Source organism: Squalius cephalus (genome assembly GCF_949319135.1).
Source record: "Squalius cephalus genome assembly, chromosome: 13".
Classification (NCBI taxonomy): Eukaryota; Metazoa; Chordata; class Actinopteri; order Cypriniformes; family Leuciscidae; genus Squalius; species Squalius cephalus.
The window spans coordinates 20,304,788-20,322,539 of record NC_137134.1 but is presented as its reverse complement, the minus strand read 5'-3'; the positions used below and the strand labels follow the sequence as shown (position 1 = coordinate 20,322,539).

The 17,752-nt window shown below is 39.0% G+C and overlaps 1 protein-coding gene across 3 annotated transcripts in view; it reads right to left on the bottom strand.

Moving 5' to 3' along the window:
* sbno2b (strawberry notch homolog 2b) overlaps window positions 1-17,752 on the bottom strand; it is a 60,466-nt gene that overhangs the window by 2,255 nt on the left and 40,459 nt on the right. For 2 of the 3 annotated variants that reach the window (XM_079890397.1, XM_079890396.1), the window contains exons 5-29: window positions 10,221-10,367; window positions 9,891-9,974; window positions 9,692-9,791; window positions 9,438-9,598; window positions 8,563-8,696; window positions 8,363-8,453; window positions 8,090-8,233; window positions 7,292-7,409; window positions 7,106-7,211; window positions 6,865-7,018; window positions 4,243-4,419; window positions 4,057-4,154; window positions 3,708-3,790; window positions 3,433-3,618; window positions 3,171-3,292; window positions 2,941-3,072; window positions 2,715-2,850; window positions 2,488-2,600; window positions 1,745-1,816; window positions 1,540-1,648; window positions 1,376-1,447; window positions 1,142-1,285; window positions 963-1,057; window positions 494-586; window positions 169-300 (exon numbers count right to left, since the gene is read on the bottom strand). In XM_079890397.1, coding sequence (XP_079746523.1) covers window positions 169-300; window positions 494-586; window positions 963-1,057; window positions 1,142-1,285; window positions 1,376-1,447; window positions 1,540-1,648; window positions 1,745-1,816; window positions 2,488-2,600; window positions 2,715-2,850; window positions 2,941-3,072; window positions 3,171-3,292; window positions 3,433-3,618; window positions 3,708-3,790; window positions 4,057-4,154; window positions 4,243-4,419; window positions 6,865-7,018; window positions 7,106-7,211; window positions 7,292-7,409; window positions 8,090-8,233; window positions 8,363-8,453; window positions 8,563-8,696; window positions 9,438-9,598; window positions 9,692-9,791; window positions 9,891-9,974; window positions 10,221-10,367 — 3,003 coding nt within the window. Of the gene's footprint in view, window positions 1-168; window positions 301-493; window positions 587-962; window positions 1,058-1,141; window positions 1,286-1,375; window positions 1,448-1,539; window positions 1,649-1,744; window positions 1,817-2,487; window positions 2,601-2,714; window positions 2,851-2,940; window positions 3,073-3,170; window positions 3,293-3,432; window positions 3,619-3,707; window positions 3,791-4,056; window positions 4,155-4,242; window positions 4,420-6,864; window positions 7,019-7,105; window positions 7,212-7,291; window positions 7,410-8,089; window positions 8,234-8,362; window positions 8,454-8,562; window positions 8,697-9,437; window positions 9,599-9,691; window positions 9,792-9,890; window positions 9,975-10,220; window positions 10,368-15,963; window positions 16,269-17,752 lie in introns of those variants that run through there. The other variant, XM_079890398.1, reaches the window with a different exon arrangement.

The following is a 17,752-nucleotide window of genomic DNA, read 5'->3' as shown; positions in this document are numbered from 1 at the left end:
AAGGGTAGAAAACATCACTCAGACAGTGTCGTAAACCCATAATGCTCACTAGATGGCAGCAGAGAGGTTTTTCACAGCAGCTCTACAGGTGTCACGTTCAGGAAGGTCTCTTTTTCCAATAATTTTATTTAGAGATTATTTCATGTATGGTGAAGAGGTTGAACACACCTTGCGGTATTTTTGCTTAAGTTTATCAAGGCTTTCCATTTGGGCCTGCTTGCCAATGTTTGGTTTATAGATGATCATGTTGTCCTCCCGGCCCTGCACAGCTAGCAGCACGCATGGGTAGTTACCTCTTAACTGCAAAAGAGACAGGCACCAACATGTTCAACATCAGACAACTAAGGAAGAACTCTAATTACACATGAACCCTCCTTCACCCTTGAACAGGAAGGTTCTTCTAAGCAACAATCTTTCCTGTGTTACTAAAAGGAAACTATATGCAAATTTGGAAAGAAGAGTTTTTTTTTTGCCTCTATGCCCAAATACTCACTTTATGGGATAAGTAGAAACCTTCATCCGGGTTGCTGAGATTTTGGACCTTCTGAAGAGCCTCCAACCAAGGCATCCCTCTATCTACACTTATCTGCACAACAAAACAAACATTTCTGTCAGAGATAATGTTTGTCAAACTTGTCCAAATGGTTGGACAGGTGTCCAACATGTTCTTATGCTTGGATCCAAAATCTATGCAAAACAGAAAGTTCACAGAGTATGGTTTATTCTCGCTCAAGGAAGTACTTAACGGCTGGGAAACTAGTTCCCATTGCTTAAGCCGTCAAAAATAAACGTTGCTCTTGGTGAACGAGATAGCGTGTGTCACGCATGAAACTCCTGTGCCTTAGGCATGTTTTCTGAGCTCTCAGCCGTTAAAGAGCTGGTTTGTAATAACCTCATCATTAAAGAATCAGTTCAACTTGGTGTGTCTTCAACTTTCATGCACACTTCTTAAAAAGACGGACCTTATACAGGATAACTTGACCATCTTGAGGATTTCCCGCAGTCAGAAACTTCTCATGTGTCTCCTCATAGATCTGATCATTGCCTGGAGCCAGATCTGAGAGAAAGCAGATACTTGGTTGTCACCTAAGCAGATCAATGCAACTTAAAGTACCACCCCACCAGAAGAAGTGCTGCTTACCCAGTATTCCCATATCATATTCGCCATCTTTCTTGTCCTTTTCGATCAAGTAGTCAAAATTGTCAGTGAAATACTGGAAGAGGGAGTTCTGTTTGTGTACCTCCAGGCCCAGTATCCGGTTGAGGAACTTGGTGATATTGCAGTCTGAAACGGAGAGGAGTCACATGGTCAGGGCAAATACGTGGATGTGTGCCTATGATGAAATGTATGATATGACTCTTGTGGAAACCTCACCTTTTTCAGTGTTGATGCCCAACCGCGACTGACTGCAGAGCATGCCTACGTCCACCATACCGTGCTTCATGTCTAAGATAAGGAGGCATTGGTGGCTTTGGTGAGATCAATGTTCTAGCTGATCCACATCTTAAGAGAGCAATGCAAAAAGAGAGCCCATTTACCACTAAAGAACTTGGCGTCGCCACCAGGATAGTCCTTTGGAGGGGGTACCTTGCTTTCGATCTGACCAAGGATGGTTTTGGTAATCTTATCTAGAGCTTTGGTGCCATACTGTGAAGAAAAGCCAAAATAGACCACAGGTTAGTACGTGACTTATTTGAGTATTTTCTTAACAGTGTTACTGTCCTATTTGAAACAGTTACTCACTTTATTTTCAAAGTTGTATTTGCTCAGGTCTCTAGACTCTGTGGCCCTCCTGTCACCATGAGTCAGAGCTCCCTGTGAAAAGCAAACACAGATTAGAAATGTCAGCACCAGAGGAGAGATGTATGTGTATGATCTGTAAGAGTATGTGACCAGTACGGAATGGAAGTGGAACAAAAAGTTTTTTTTTTTTAAAGTCGGAACTAGGGATGTGCCCAAAGCCGATTACTATGTTAGGAAAAGAAATGACGCATTCTACAGAGCCCCTATAGACATAATGATGGGAAAAAAAATATGTAAAATACGGGTAATTATTTTTGTATATAATTTGCGGGTATCAGGGAGCTGCAATCAATATGTGGGGTATTGAAATCGCTTTTAAATTCACGCAAATTCACGAATTTGCAATCACACGTACTCTGTATATAAGGAGTAGCAGTCATCTCTCCTTACTATCTTCACGTGACAAGTGAAATCTAATGTACTGTAATGTAACCAACTACTCCAGCAAGCCTAACCATGTCCCTTTTGGGGCTCCGTAGAATGTGTTACTCATTTTCCATGCCTTTCCGAATTTGAATTTGGGCTTTGGTCACATCCCTAGTTGGAATATCTCTCATTACATTATCACTCCATTATAACCATAAGACATGAATGGCCCATAATTCACCACATGTTAAACACAGTGTGTATGAACCATTATTTGCAGTCAGAAAAGAATAGGAGTTTGCATGTCAGGGACGCACCAGGCTTTCCAGCCTCTTTGCCACAATGGACGCAAATCGTCGCTCGCCCGCCAGTTCAGAGATAAGGAAGACATACTCTGGAGCTGTGACCTGGTTGGAACGATGAGTGCGACCTGAAGAACACAAAGGGTTGTCAGTTAGAGGTTGTGGTACGGTTGCACTCTTTATGGGAAGAGAGTTTTGATGACAAGGTCAGAGGTTGGTAGACATGAGTTACTGCTACTCACCAAACTGCTGGATGGCCCTGTCCGCACTCCAAGGCAGCTCCAGGGTCATGTGAACCCTTCGACGCTGGTTCTTCACCCTTCTGTCAGCCTGAAGTGAGATCCCTGAACTGGCCGCTTCTGATATTATGGCTACCACCTGAATGGAGTAAGGCAAAACATTTTACTGAATGCACAAACGAAATCAGAGTCTAAAGTAGCAGATTTCCTTGTTGAGACTTGCTCTCACCTTCTCTCCATTCATGAAGCGATCTTTCTCTTTGATGTTGATTTGGTCGATGGTGTGGCCCTGCTCAGCGCGGGACTCGTATTGGACAGTGCCGTCAGACCGACGCACCACTCGGCCTTTACGTCCCGTCATCTGGGCGCATACACAAAGCATGTTTAGCGCTTTAACACAACCTTGTTTTTGAGGTATAACAATCCTTGGACCACTAGAACAAATACATAAATAATAACCTCTGATACTTTTTCTGGACCTCCAAACTTATCGATGAGCTCATCCAGTGTGTTGAGTGGTAGTTCTTTTCCCAGCTCAGCGATCTTGTTGAGAAGCCCTTTTTTCATTTCCTCTAAGCGTGCTAAGGAAGAAATAGAGCAAAAAAACAATAGCATACACTTACATTAAAGGTGCTGTAAGCGACTTCAGGATCGAAAAAAAAAATCATCAGGATAAATGGAGATAATATAAGTTGCACAGTAAAATACCCATTCAACATACCCATTTGATAGCTAGTTTGATCGACAAAAATGACATCATCACTGTTGTCTTGGACCGAGTCAGGTGAGGAGTTGGAGTCACTGTCCAAGACGTCAGACTCAGTGCTGCTGTCATCGCTGATGTTGATAACTCCAACTACATCAGTGCCGTGTCGGGGTTGCTTTGGCTGTCGGCCCCGTGGCTTACCTGCAGGAGAACGTTCAATCAAACCATGAGGCAGAAAGCAAAGACGGGGTAACGTATGGACAACTTTACTAGTGTGCGACACAACTCACGTTTCCTCTTGTTCACCGTTCCTTTTTCTCTCCTCTGCTTCTCTGATGGAAAGTGTTTGAGGACTAGAGACTGAAACACACCCCTGAGAAACCACAAACACGTTATTGTGTTAAGGCAGAAAAAGAGTTTTTGTGTAATTGGGATTGGCTTAAGGAAGTGGTTCTTATCAAATAACACTTACACATAGGTTTCAGAATGATACATGGACTGTGAGATGACCACAGTAAAACAAATATTGAGAAACCTTTCTATCATTCTGAAACTGCAAGAGCACTACTCTGGAAAGAAGTAGTCATAAGGTGGCTGTATATTTAAGAAAGGTTTCAATGATCCCCAAAATTCACTTACTCAGCAGCAGACACAAATCTGTCTAAGCGTCCGTCGTTTTCATCAAGGACTTCTCTGGTTCGAGCCTCACCTGTTGACTGCAGACCAATCACAACACACTAGAGAGAAGAAAGAAAGAGTGTAAAATGCCTATTGCAACAAATAATGTTTCATTAGGAAGAGTTCAGGCTCTCTAATGTGACTGACCTTTCCTGCTTTTAACTCCTTTTTGGCCAGTTCCACCAGGCAGCGCACCTTGGCGGCAATGCAGAGGTATTTAAAGAAACGCTGGTGGGATGACCAAAACTGACCCCACAGGGACTTCCTGGAGCTCATGCAGAGCTCGTCAGCAGCCTGCATGAACACAGCCAAAGCTTCCGCCCACTGCAGAGGAGATTGTGTCAGATATGCGTACACAGCATAATTTCCCATTTTACAAACCAGTTCAGGTACTTGATTTGCTGTACTACATTTAAAGATAAGGGTTCACTCAAAAATGACAATTTGGTCAGCATTTACTCTCACTTAGAGCGGTCAACGAATATTCTAAATTCGAATATATATTCGAATAGTTTTAAAAAACAGAATATCAAAGGTGAAAATTAATATTCGAATGTGGAAAAACATGCCCGCGGTAACAGAGACGTGGCTGTCTGCTTTGTGTGTGGGCGCGCTGCCTGAGGGGTCAGGGACAGGTCATTTTATTTAACGTTAAACAGAAACATTACTAAAGTGTAGGCTACTGTACTGACTGAATAGATATTGCATGAATAAGGTAGGTTAGATACAGCAGTTTCATGCACTGCAGGCTTCCACTGGTTTGATTATTTGCCGTTTCATGTCAAGGAAAAGTTCCATGTTTACCACAGCACAGCTCGCTCGGAGCATTCAATGTCGTTTCTATATACTGTAAAACTTCAATTAATGTTAATAATATTTGTTTCAATCACTGAATGAAGCCTGCTATATTTGGGACAAGAGTCGCGAACTTAAATTGCTTGCACAAAACTCTTGATCAGCACTCAACATTTGCTTATATTTGTTGTTCATTTAAACCGTTATGAACCGCAGAGCGTAACGCCTCATTCAAGACCTCCAGACGCGCGTAAACGCGTCTTTACATTGACTTAACATTGAAATCATTCGCGCCAGACGCTCTCTTCGCGTTTGGTGTGAACGCAGCATGGGTGAGGGCGAGAGAGAGAAAGAGTGCGAGCGAGCGAGCGAGAGTGAGGTCTGCGGTCTTGGCCACTAGTTGATTTTCTTATTTTTGTGTAGGTAATACATTGTCAAATATGTTTAAACTTAAATAAACTACCTATGCAGGTAGTTATGTCTCTTTGTATTAATTTGTCCTGTTATTGACGTAATGCGCGTCATTGACAAAATGCGCAACCAGATGTTCGAATATTCGTGTGTTTTTTAGAGGGAATATTCGAACGTCATTTTTGAGCAATTTTGACAGCCCTACTCTCACTCACCCATATATCCTGGCCAAGTGAATGGGGACTGGAGGTATCAAACTCCAATATTTAAAAAAACACTTGCATGGTAAAAGTGGTTCATATTACAATTGCGCTGTATTCAATGTCTTCTGAAGCCATTCAATAGTTTTGTGTGATGAACAGTCTGAAATTTAGCGATTGTTATTGAAAATCTTTCCCTCTGCTGTAGCTTGGTCATTTATCAGATTATCAGTAATGGATACATTTTCAGTTTAATAATGGTTTTGTATGGCTTCAGAAGGTTTGGAATATATCTACTAACTTTTATGATAGCTTTATGGTAAAATGTTGTTGTTTTGGGGCTTAAAGGAGAACTCCGGTCAATTTTAACATTGAGCTCATTTTTTTGTAAATTTGGAGTGCTGTCAGTACAGAGAACTCTTTTTAAAATTTGCACCCTGTTGACTTCAATGGGGCAAGTTTTAAACCTGCTTTTAGCCTCTTAACATCCTTGATGTGTCATTACAAGTGCCCAGCCATGTGAGTGATTCCTTCAGAGTCAACACGCGGTGAATCTGACTGCAGTAGATGTGAAAGATATGAATAAAAATGATAAAATTTCAGCCAGCGCACATACCTGTATTTACATCCTGTTTTCGGCTGAAGTCCAAAGTAGTCGATTGTCGAGTTCACGCGCGTGATCATAGGTAACTAAACCTATGCGCGTGAACTTGACAATCGACTACTGTGGACTTCAGCCGAAAACAGGATGTAAATACAGGTATGTGCGCTGGCTGAAATAACATCATTTTTATTCATATCTTTCACATCTACTGCAGTCAGATTCACCCGTGTTCACTCTAAAGGAATCACTCACATGACCTGTGCACTTGTAATGACACATCAAGGATGTTAAGAGGCTAAAAGCAGGTTTAAAACTTGCCCCATTGAAGTCAACAGGGTGCAAATTTTAAAAAGAGGATAACACGGTGTAGGCAACACCGATTTTTGTCGTTGTTCTCTGTATTGACAGCACTCCAAATTTACAAAAAAATGAGCTCAATGTTAAAATTGACCGGAGTTCTACTTTAACAGCCCTAGTCCCTATTCACTTTCATTGTATGGAAAAGTGAAGCCAGGATAATTTTTTTGGGCGTACTATTTCTATAGACATCAACTTTTTCAGTGGAGATTGTTTAGTTGTTTTAAAAAAAAAGAAGAAATTAATACTTTTATTTAGCAAGGATGAATTAAATGGATAAAAAGTGAGTGTTAAGACAATGTTACAAAAGATTTCTATTTCAAATAAATGCTATTCATTTAAACTTTCTATTCACCAAAGAATCCTTAAAAAAATTAATAAAAAAATTTCCATGGAACTCACAAGTTTAGCAGCTTTGTTGTACACAAGTTTGAAATCATCATCCAAGCTGATCTCTTCTATGTGGAATGAAACTCCTGAGAAGCTGAGTTGGCGTGCAATGTACATCCCGCTGACCTTCATATCCATTGCAACGATCTCCATTGCCCCCACGCCCCTATAAATGAAAAGTACGTTCAGATTTCATATAAAAAAATATTAGTTTTCATATTTGCCAGCAACAAGTTTGTGGTCCTATACAAACCTCTTCTCAACGGTGTGGAGGAAGTCATCAAAGGTTCTAAAGGGGGTTCCCTCTCCCCAGATTCCCAGACGGCTCATGTAGATCATGTTCTTTGGCTCTGAGGCACCTGAGAAACACAAGAGTCCTTCACTTTAAACCTCTGGCATAATATGGGTACTGCAAGTGTTCTGCAGTGCAGAGACTCACCTGTGGCACTGGCGTACACCACTCTGGCCAACGGCAACTTGTTCTGCAGATCCAGCACGGCCTTGCCCATCTTTGTGGATGTAGCATTTTTGGCTTTGTGGCATTCATCAAATATAATCTATGGGTCGCTTGTGGTCAAGGGTAAAGCCAACTTTATGTTCACCTTCATTTTTTACAGAGGATTGTTTAAAAAAACAAAAAACTGGGGGTGAAAACAGACCCTCACAGAAGTCCACAGATAACTTCTGAAGTTATAAGAAAATAAAACAATTAGACAAAATGTATGTGAGTAAGAAATAAAAATGGTTTAACAAAATATTATACTATAAATAAACCTAAAAATTATATATATTTGTTATAAATATATTTTAAATGTAAAATACACCACTACTGCTGACTTAAAACAATATTACTGCAAAAAGTTATATACAAAGAAAAAATTACTGAATTAAATTGAATGATATTGATAGAATGATATCCTAATTCTGGTAAGAAATTTTTTTTTTAGAAAATAATATAATAGTATAAAAAATATTGTACAATATATTAATATGTAATATGTATATTTTTTTTATTTATTTATTTTTTCAATTTTATATATATTCCAGATTTTTTTTTAATTAATATTTATATTTTAATAAGTATAATATTTTAGAGTGAAAATTTATAATATTATTGTTATTATATAAATAATAAAAATGCTTTTATTTTGCAAGGGGTAAGGGCAACAAAAAGTGATAAAATCCTTGCACACAAAATCTATGTTATGAACATAACTCTATAGAGGGTAAAGGATACAACTCCATCAAAACCCGGCTCACACCAGTCTAGGATCTGCTTTAGACGCGTTCGGTGTTGGCCGCCTGCCTGACTCTCCCCAATCAGTGCTGAGTAGGTCGCAAACAGGACCCCTTCTGAGGTAGCGGTGTCTCCATACTTTATCTGCACGGAAAACAGTTACAGTTAGACACATCGAGCAGAGCTATGGGGAAAGTCTGTGAGAATGAGCTACACTGGAAACGTAATCTCCATCAACAGGGCTGCCATATTGAGCCACGCAGTAATAGTGACCTTATTCAAGGCATGCACTTGTATATTGGGTGCATTGATGTCTTGGAGATCTCTCTCTGCGTCATATTTCAGGTCATTGGAGACGCTGAACCTGGAGGAGAGATGAGAAGGATGAGGCAACTGATCCAGAGTCTGTGTTTGATGTGGGAGAGTCAATGGTGTGGGTTTTACAGGGCTTGATGATGCTGCAGATGGCTTACCATAGTGATTTCTTTCTTCCCTTTGAGTAGTTTTCTAAAATGATGCCAGCCACTGTGCGGCCTTTGCCCACTCCGGCGCCGTCCCCGATGAGGAAGCCGGCCCGCTGGTTGTTCTGCAGAATCACTTCATGTTGCTGTAGTGTTATAAAGAAGACTATATTAATGGCCTGTTTGTACCAAGTATGATGAGAAAGTAAAAAATATTTGCAGACAAAGAGTCTGAAGCTGATTTTATGATGGAGGGTTTTGTGAGAAACAGAAAAGCCAATGCTGAACTGAATGATACTGTAGAACTTTTAAAACATAGTATAAAATTAAAAGATTAAAAAGAACATTCACCTGAATGTATGAAAACAATCAAACTTTAATTGAATTCATTCCAAATTATTAACATTTGATGATTATTAAATGCATTATATTTCGCATTAATTATAGTCTCAGGGGGTTCATAGTAAATCATTTTGGTCATAAAAATTTTGAATGACAAATAAGGTTGGGAAATTGGGATTTGACCAGTTAATTTTTTTGTTGTTGTAAATAGTCTCAAAATAAAACAATAAATGAAATTAAATAAAACAAAACAAAGTGCAGGATCTAAACAATTGAACATTTTTTGTAAATAGTCTCAAAATAAAACCATAAATTAAATTAAATAAAACAAAAACAAATAGTGCAGGATCTAAACAATTTTAAATTGTTTGTAAATAGCCTCAAAATAATTAATGAAATTAGACATTAGATATTTTGGTCTCTATGTGAGAGTTCACATAGGAAGAGTTCAGTCCGTTATATTCTTTCAATTTGTTGTTGTGCATGTTGTTTTAAAAAATGTTCCATGTTGTGGGAAATGAAAGGCAAAGTTTGTTCGGGGGTACCTGGCAGGCATAGATAATGGCCTCCAGCTGCAAAGCAGAGAGCAGGCCGCCATTTATGGTGGCCTCTGGGATGGACAGGGTGTAGGTGATATCTGGAGGAGGTACACTAGATAAAGTGTTGGTTTCGACCACTCGGTCTGGGTGGGATTTTCCTATCTTGGCTGAGGCAGCAAAACAGAGAGCAAAAACATTATGAATCTTCTAGTGATTAATAGCCAAGAAATGTGTGCAAAAACAAACAAAACAACGCTCACATTTAGAGGGCCTGTAGTCTGCATAGGTGTCAACATGACCCAGCTCTTCAGCCTCCTCCACCTCGACTTCCTCTTCCTCTTCTACCTGTGTTGGGGGTCTCTGTGTAAACGCGTGATAAGATTAAAATAGATAAGGAAAAACAGAAAGAGAAACAAAGACATAAAGCGCTGTTTGACTGAACTGTTGATTGAGACTTGCCTGATAACTTCCTATGGGTGGTGTATTAATGATAGCAGCGATGTCATCAAAAGACTTTGAACCTTGAAACCTGTTAGAATTCACCTGACGAGGAACAAGAGAAACAAAAGAAAGAAAGAAAAAAAAGTTAAAGTCAACAGAAAGATCACATGCTTTACTATAAGAGTGGGAACAAATGTTCGGTTCGTGGGTGTGTCACTCACAGGTGTGGTTTCTGCTACTATGCTAATAATAGTAATTCAACACAAATGCCAAAAAACACTGGTAAACCATCAGTTAAGTTTAACATCAGCATTTGCGTGTGTATTTGCGGTCAGGAATTAGCCTTACCTCCTGGACTGATGCTGGTGTTTTGATGTCCCATATCGTGGGTACATTGGATGTCACATCAGTCCTGAGGATGTCAGTATTGGTGTATACGGATAAGGAGTCGGTCGTAGGGGAGAAGATTGGTAGATCATCTAGACAAGAGAGGTCCTGATAGAAAAGAAAACAAGAACAATTTACCAATCAGTATAATTGCCAACATGGTCCAAAGTAATGGAAAAGATTTCATGAAAACTAAGGGCGCGGGAAATTTTGCACGCAAAAAAAGTCATAGAGTAAATGCATAGAGATGTATGAAGCACAACCAACTTGAGCGAAATCTGTGAATTTTTTCGTCCTGATGTTCCTATTGGAATGACTGGATTTCGCCAACAAAATCTGGCCGAGCAACGGTAAATGTGAACACACCTTAGGAATGACTTCATAAAATATCTGTCTTTGAAACACACGTTAATGCTAGGTCTGAATGTGGTGGAGATTGCGGAACATTCAAAACAAATTATGGAGTTTAAATTATCCGGTTTCGCCATAAAGAACCATATAATTCAGATCAGGGTTAAAGATGGCTGTGAAATGTATTCACAGTAAATATACCTTAAACCACTGAACCCACAATCTAATTAACACAGTGTTATTAAGCAGATGAAGTGCAGAGATGGTATGTCGCAGGCGACACTACAGCATTATAATCTGGATTTGGTTTAAAGGACAATGCACTCAGCTAATCAGAGGCTTTTGTAGTAAAACTGGTGTTGCAAGCTAGTGGAATGTGTGAGGGATCTGAAGGGGCCTGAGACGCTCCTCATACAGCCAAGATTTTCCAAGAACCCTTCACTGTTCGAGGAAAACCAGCGAATGGTAAACAACTAGGAACTGGAGGGTGGCCAGGAGCCGTGGTATTTGATCCATTTCATTAATGGGAACAATTTCTAAAAGTTAAGAAGAAAAGAGAGTCAGACTGAAGTAGACACCAAAATAAGCTGTTTATAATCTAAAATACGTTCAAATTCAGGATTGAGCTGATGCAGTCTTACAGTACATCACAATGCTTTTTCTTCACAATATTGGTTTTAACTTTAGATACCTGTATTCTTTTTGCACTCGTGCATAAAATCGCTGATAATGTGCATGGGGCATTTCAGAGATGCTGGGAAACGTGACTTTGGTGCAATATGAAAGTGTGCATGTTGTTTGTGATGTTAGTTGGGTCATGGCAGTTTTGTGAGAACATCTGAGCTTGATTGCATGCTCTTTCAGAAGTTTTGTCAGAAACCATGAATTCAAAGTCATTGTACTTCCTCTATACTTGATTATGGAGATAATAAACATAGATTGAAAGCAGTGACATGAAACTGAGAGTGGAAAACGCGACCATGCATCGTTTCTTTTTTATCTATGATCTTATTCATTCATTACTATTTAAATTTTTTTTTTTAATTCATGTTTCAAATGTTGCATTTACTGTAACAGTGTCAACCAGCTTTTAGTAAGTTCACACGTTGCATTTACTGTAACAGTGTCAACCAGCTTTTAGAAAAGTTCACATCATAATAAGTTGACTGTTTAAGCAACAGTGTTTCAGACTCCAGGCAGTGGCTAAGTCGTCTTTCCGCATTCAAATGTTGTTGCTCATTGATTTCATTGTGATGGGAAGGATGCTTGTGGAAGACAGAATGACTTGACAACGGAGAAAAACACATTTATGCCCATATATAGAATGGCAACGTTCCACCAGGGACCTGATCTAGACCATCTCCGCTCTACTTCCACTGAAAACCCAGGAAATGCTCAATTCAGTAGTGACAGCACTTCAGAAAGCGCTGCCAGAAACATCAGTGGGGGATTCTGAAACCTGAGGTCACAACCTGGCCATTTAAACTGATCAAACGGCTGGGGTCGTCATTTGCTATCAGAATCATGTTGTAACGTATTTTATGCTTCCTTTGATCTTCTGAGGACACGTTTGCAGAGCACTGCCAAACGGAACAAAAAGATCCCAGAAGTGAACTTTTTTTCCCCAATGAAAGAACAAAAAAAACAAAAAAACATTAAACTTCTGCAATTCTCAAAGTGAAATGACTTTGGATATTGCTTAGCAACTGGCAACAGCAGAATTTGACTTTGTACATTCTCGGGCAACCACAAGGAACAAGGCGAGACTTCCTGGAAGGCCAGGCCACCTCCTCTCTCCACTCCTTTTTCTCCACTGCTGAGCCAGCAAACAGGGATTCCCCCGCTTCAGGATGACGGAGTGGCAATTTTACTGAAATGTGTTTGCTTAAATCGAACAGCAAAAACTAAAATGCTGAAACTAATAAATGAGAAGGAAAGCAAGAAATGAGAAACATTTAACCGTTTCAAATACTTGACAAAGGTAAATGTAACGTTCACACAGAATATGTAATGAAGGAATTCATTCCACCCACCACTGAGTGGCCTTACATGAACTCAGTGACATCAGCTGAATAAGACCATCTTTTGTTTCTGAGCGAGGATGGATGTTTGCCAGACTAAATCGAGTCCTTTCACATGATCACGAGGTAAAACAGCATGTACATAAACAGTAACAGTTCCACCCTTAAGGTTTGAGGGTCACTTTCATTGTCCCAGTGAAATCCATCATTGTTCTCTGGCTTCTTTGATATTTCATTATACTTATGTAGAGCTGTAACAACTAACCGATTGTTCAAAAAATCAACAACAAATTTTAGCATGCTTAAGTTGACTTGATCAGTGATGCCATGTACTAAAACATTTCCATGAAGGAAAACACATTTACTGTCATATCCTTATGATGCCATTTGCAATATGCAAAACAGTGCGGTCTAAGAGCCAGTGACCTATTAAATGAGGCTTTTGTTGTGTGACGTGATGGGCAACTAGTTGTCCAGTCCGGTTCCGTTCACATAGCAAGGGTTTTCTGAAATTTACAGGATGATTTTGGTTATAGAATGCGGTGTCACTCCTGTAAACAACCAAACTGTGTGTGAATGTAACCGTATTAAGGACTCACATACATGACTGACAACCGTATTCTGTTGCGGTGTGTTAAACATTTAATTTAGTTGTTACTTAAAACTAAATGTCATATTCTGATGTTACTTCATGACCAATGTCTCTTAACATGCTCACTTCTGCACTTACAGAAACACAATGTTGTCGCAAAGGAGGCACTTATACTGAGGAAAATCCTTGCATTTGTTTTCTATCCATTGTAAATCCCACCACGGTTTTCGTCCAAAGGGCAGGCTAACCTGAACTCCATAACCTGGAGTCAACAAGAAAAAATCCTGCAACACTTCAACACTTTAGAGCATTGTGAACGGACAATTTCAGTTTGGTTTGGTTTTTAGATGCGGTGCTCTGTAAAACCATGGCTTCTTTGAAGCATGCTGAATTGTCTGTTTGGGTTGGGGCGAGCTGGGCAAAGATGGTTGAGTTTCCTAAAGCCTTTTTTTTCCATTCGGCAGGCACCACCATGCATTGTCAGCATAAACTTTTAACAACCAAAAGCTGGAAATAACATGAAAATGACAAACAATAACCTGTCAGCCAGTGATTTACAGTAGAAGAGCTTTGAAAATCATTGCCGGGGGGAAATATACACAAACCCGGTAGAGATGAGCTGGCAGCGCTCGACTGTGGGGACCACCAGAAATGCATCATTTACTGTAAGCCTGCGCAATTGTTTCCTGTATGAAAAATAAGGAAAAATATGCACCTGCAAGACAAGCTTGGTGGCCACACTCTTGTGTAAGATGAGTAAAGCTGGTGTGTACAAGATAGAGAAAACACACAGAAACATCTGACACTCCCGTACTGTAATAAAGCCTCATTATTACGACAATGTGTCAGGTTACACCACAGCATGACACTTACTGAACCTTCCCAACAAGCACTGACGGGAAAACTGCAGACAAGCCTAAAGCGTCACTGCCAGATTATCACATCAAACTTCCTGATGGGTTTTATGTCCTATTTATTTCATTTAGTTAGGAGAGAGATAAAGATCAAGGAAATAGATAAGAAAAAAAAAGAAGGACAGGAGAAAATTAAAGAAAGAAAGAAGACAAATGACCGCAAGAAAGAAATCATGCAAAATGGAAAGAAATACCAGGCAAACGGAAAGAAGAAAGGGCAAATGGCCTAAAGAAAGAAAAAAGAACGAACAAATAAAATGGCGAATGAAAGAATGAATGAACTACAAGAAAGAAGGAAAGGAAAGAGAGGGAGAGAGGAAGAAAGAATGAAAGAAAGAGCAGACAAACAACCAAAAGATTGGACGAACAAACAAAAGAACGAACAAGCAATGCAAACCAACAAGAAAAGTAAGAACGAACAGATGACCTAAAAAAAAATAACGAACAAACAAAAGAACATATGCAAACCTAAAGAAAGCGAAAACAGACGAATTAAAAAAGAACGTTCAAACGAAACAGACAAACGAAAGAACGGACAAGCAAAAGAACAGACAAAACAACTGAACGAAAGAAACAAAAACAAAAAATGAGGAAAGGTCCAAGAAAGAAGACTGTACAAAAGGGAGATGTGGTTCATGTCATGCAGCGCTGCAGGTCGTCGGTTTGGGAAGCGAAGGCTCAATGTGCCTTAACAGCATTTTACATCACACTGTTCCCGTAAAACACGAGTGTCGCCCTGCCACAGGCCCAAAATAGAGCTCCAAACCTCTTTGATATCAGACAATTCATGATGACCGAATTAAAAGGAAGTGCCCTCCAGTACAAATTCATGCAATACAGGACATTCTCATCTAAGATTCATTCTACAACTGAGAGATCTGTTTGCACTGCAAAAAAAAAAGTGCAAAAATCATGTCAAATTTCAAAATCTTTTGCTGTGGTTCGTCCACTTCCTGAGATTGATGCAATAATTAATGCTTTTTAACAGGAACAAGATTTCAAAACTAGTGCAAAGACCAATTTTAGCATGCTTAAGTCGACTTGATCAGTGATGCCATGTAGTAAAACATTTCCATGAAGGAAAAAGAAAGAAAGAAAGAAAGAAAGAGCGCTAATACAAATTTGAGCCAAATCCAAAAAGTCACCTGCGTCCACCTCTTCCTGGAAACCAGCAGTCGTGTTTGTCATGCGTAGTGTTACTATCATTGTAATCAGAATGATGCTCTAAATACAAAATTGAATGCAAAAGAAGAATCTAGAAACTCTCACATATTTGTAAAATATATGAACTATATAAAATTTATACAAAAAATACATAATATTATAAGGATAGAAAGTACATACTTAAATTAGTTAAGAAAAAATATTTATGTTCTAAATATATATAAAGATTAGGTTATACAAATTGAATTATACAATTAAAATAAAGAAAATATCATTATATACATAGAGAAAAATGCATTATATAGATAAATATATTGGCAAGGCTGGAAAACATATAAATTGTTATTGTTTGTCATGCTGACAAGATGACTGCAAACAAATGCAGGCGATAAACACCCATCATTAAAAATGACAAAATGATGGCAGTCATTATAGTTTACAGCCCAGCGACAGATCGCAGATCTTCAGACAAAAAAAAGTGACGAGGAAATAATTTTCTAATCTTTTCAAGGAAATAATTTGAGGGAAGAAAGTAGAGCACTAGCCAACGTCTTTCCTCAGGCAATAAAACCTGACTTTCTCACCCCGCAACCTCATATATTTCTGATAAAAGTGATCAAAATGCTAACAAGGATCATACTGAAGATATTTACGTGCTCTACCTTGGGTGGAGGACGTCCCAGCTGTGCGTAAAACTTAGTCCAAAACTGCATGAGTGACATGAGTCCAGTCACTATCATTCACCTCCTGGAAACAACAGATCCTTTCCATGTGCTGGAGAAAGAACCGGCACGCTCACAGCTGCAACATTCCCAAAGTCAGATGGGCAGAAAGAATAACAACTCTCTCGCCGGCACAACAGGTACGTTTCAAGGCTCTAGAGAGACCCCTGTGCCCTTCCTAGTAAAAGAGGAGTGACAGGTATGTGCATGGAGGTTTACTCATATTGATTGTGGTTTAGTTCCTCAATGCTAAAGGTGGTTGAGAGGGGAGGGGAGCTGAGCGAGGGGGAGGGGAGGGGAGGAGCTTTCAGGAAATGATGCTTTTGTTGGTAAGTGACTAGAGTTACTGGCAGTCAGGCCCTCTTTACAGTACATGGTGTAACTCAACCGCATTCGTAGTGTAAACAGTGCAGCGCTACGGTTCTCCAGAGCGCTGTGGTGGCTGCACTGGATCTGTTTAACGCTGGCAGATCATTATTTAATGATTATTATGTTTAGTGGCTCCCAGCTGAGCGCATTTATTTCAGGCTGTGCCCTTTTGTGTTCATCACTCATGAATGGAAAACAATCAGGCCGATACATTTCGTTTCAAAGTGGACCAGTTAACAAAGTCATATTTTTAGGGCTGGTTTTAAACGCACCATAGATGCTAAATGAATTCATTTCTAATTGGCTGGTTTCCCAAAACGCATCAGACTGGAATAAACACCTGCTTGGGTTTCTTACGGGAAAAAAAACAAAAAACATCAGGCCATCTAAGCGGGCCTAATCAGTTTGGAGTCCCGCGATGGCTCGTAATAGAAATCGATGTCTTGTGGAAAGTAGCCAGCGACTGGTAGCCCCGACGACAGAACGGCGCCTTGATGTGGTGTCATTGTTGTGAATAGACACGGACAAGCTGGGAATCAGTATAACAGAGCTATCCGTAAACATGACTCACTGATTATTAACTTTCAGTACAGTTAATATTCTTCCATTGAGGGGGAGGTATGAGAAAGATGTGCCATTTTTTTGACAGTATGAACTTCCGTGTTCAAACTTTACAAAAATTGCGTATATTATAATGTTAGAGCATTAGGCGTTATGAACTAACAATTTATTGTGGTTAGAATGATGTTCCAAAAGCAAAATTTAACAGAAAACTCTAGAAACTATCACATAGTTAAACAAATAAAAAATATTTTGTTAAATTAAAAAATTAAAGTAGTCAAAAATGACTTTTTTTTAATTCAATGAAATAAATGTATTTTATAGCATTTAATGTATTTAGAATATTTTAGTTTGATAATGTTTTTTTATTTAATAATTTGTATTTTAAGGGTTTTATGGTACTACATTATATTTATGCAGTAGTTATAATCCATTTATTCACTTTTTGAGTATAGACCTGAAAATGAAATTTCCAACTTAAACTCTCGTAAATCTTGAATGCTTTAGAGCACAGACTTTTGCTGAAGTGAAAAAAAGTTTAAAAAAGTGAACTTAAAAAAAGTTAAAGAACTGTAAGTTTATTGTTATGAAAAATGCACAAAAACTATTTACATTTTTTATATGAAATACATATTTTCAAAAACATGCTTTACTCTAAAACTGTAAGAAAATCAAAGCCATAAATCTAAACAAGTTGTGTTCCAAATTTGAGCTTGATATCTCAAAGAATGAGCTTTCAGTAAGATTTTCGGGTACCAAACGTTTCCACTAGATGAAATAAATTTCCATTAATTTCCAT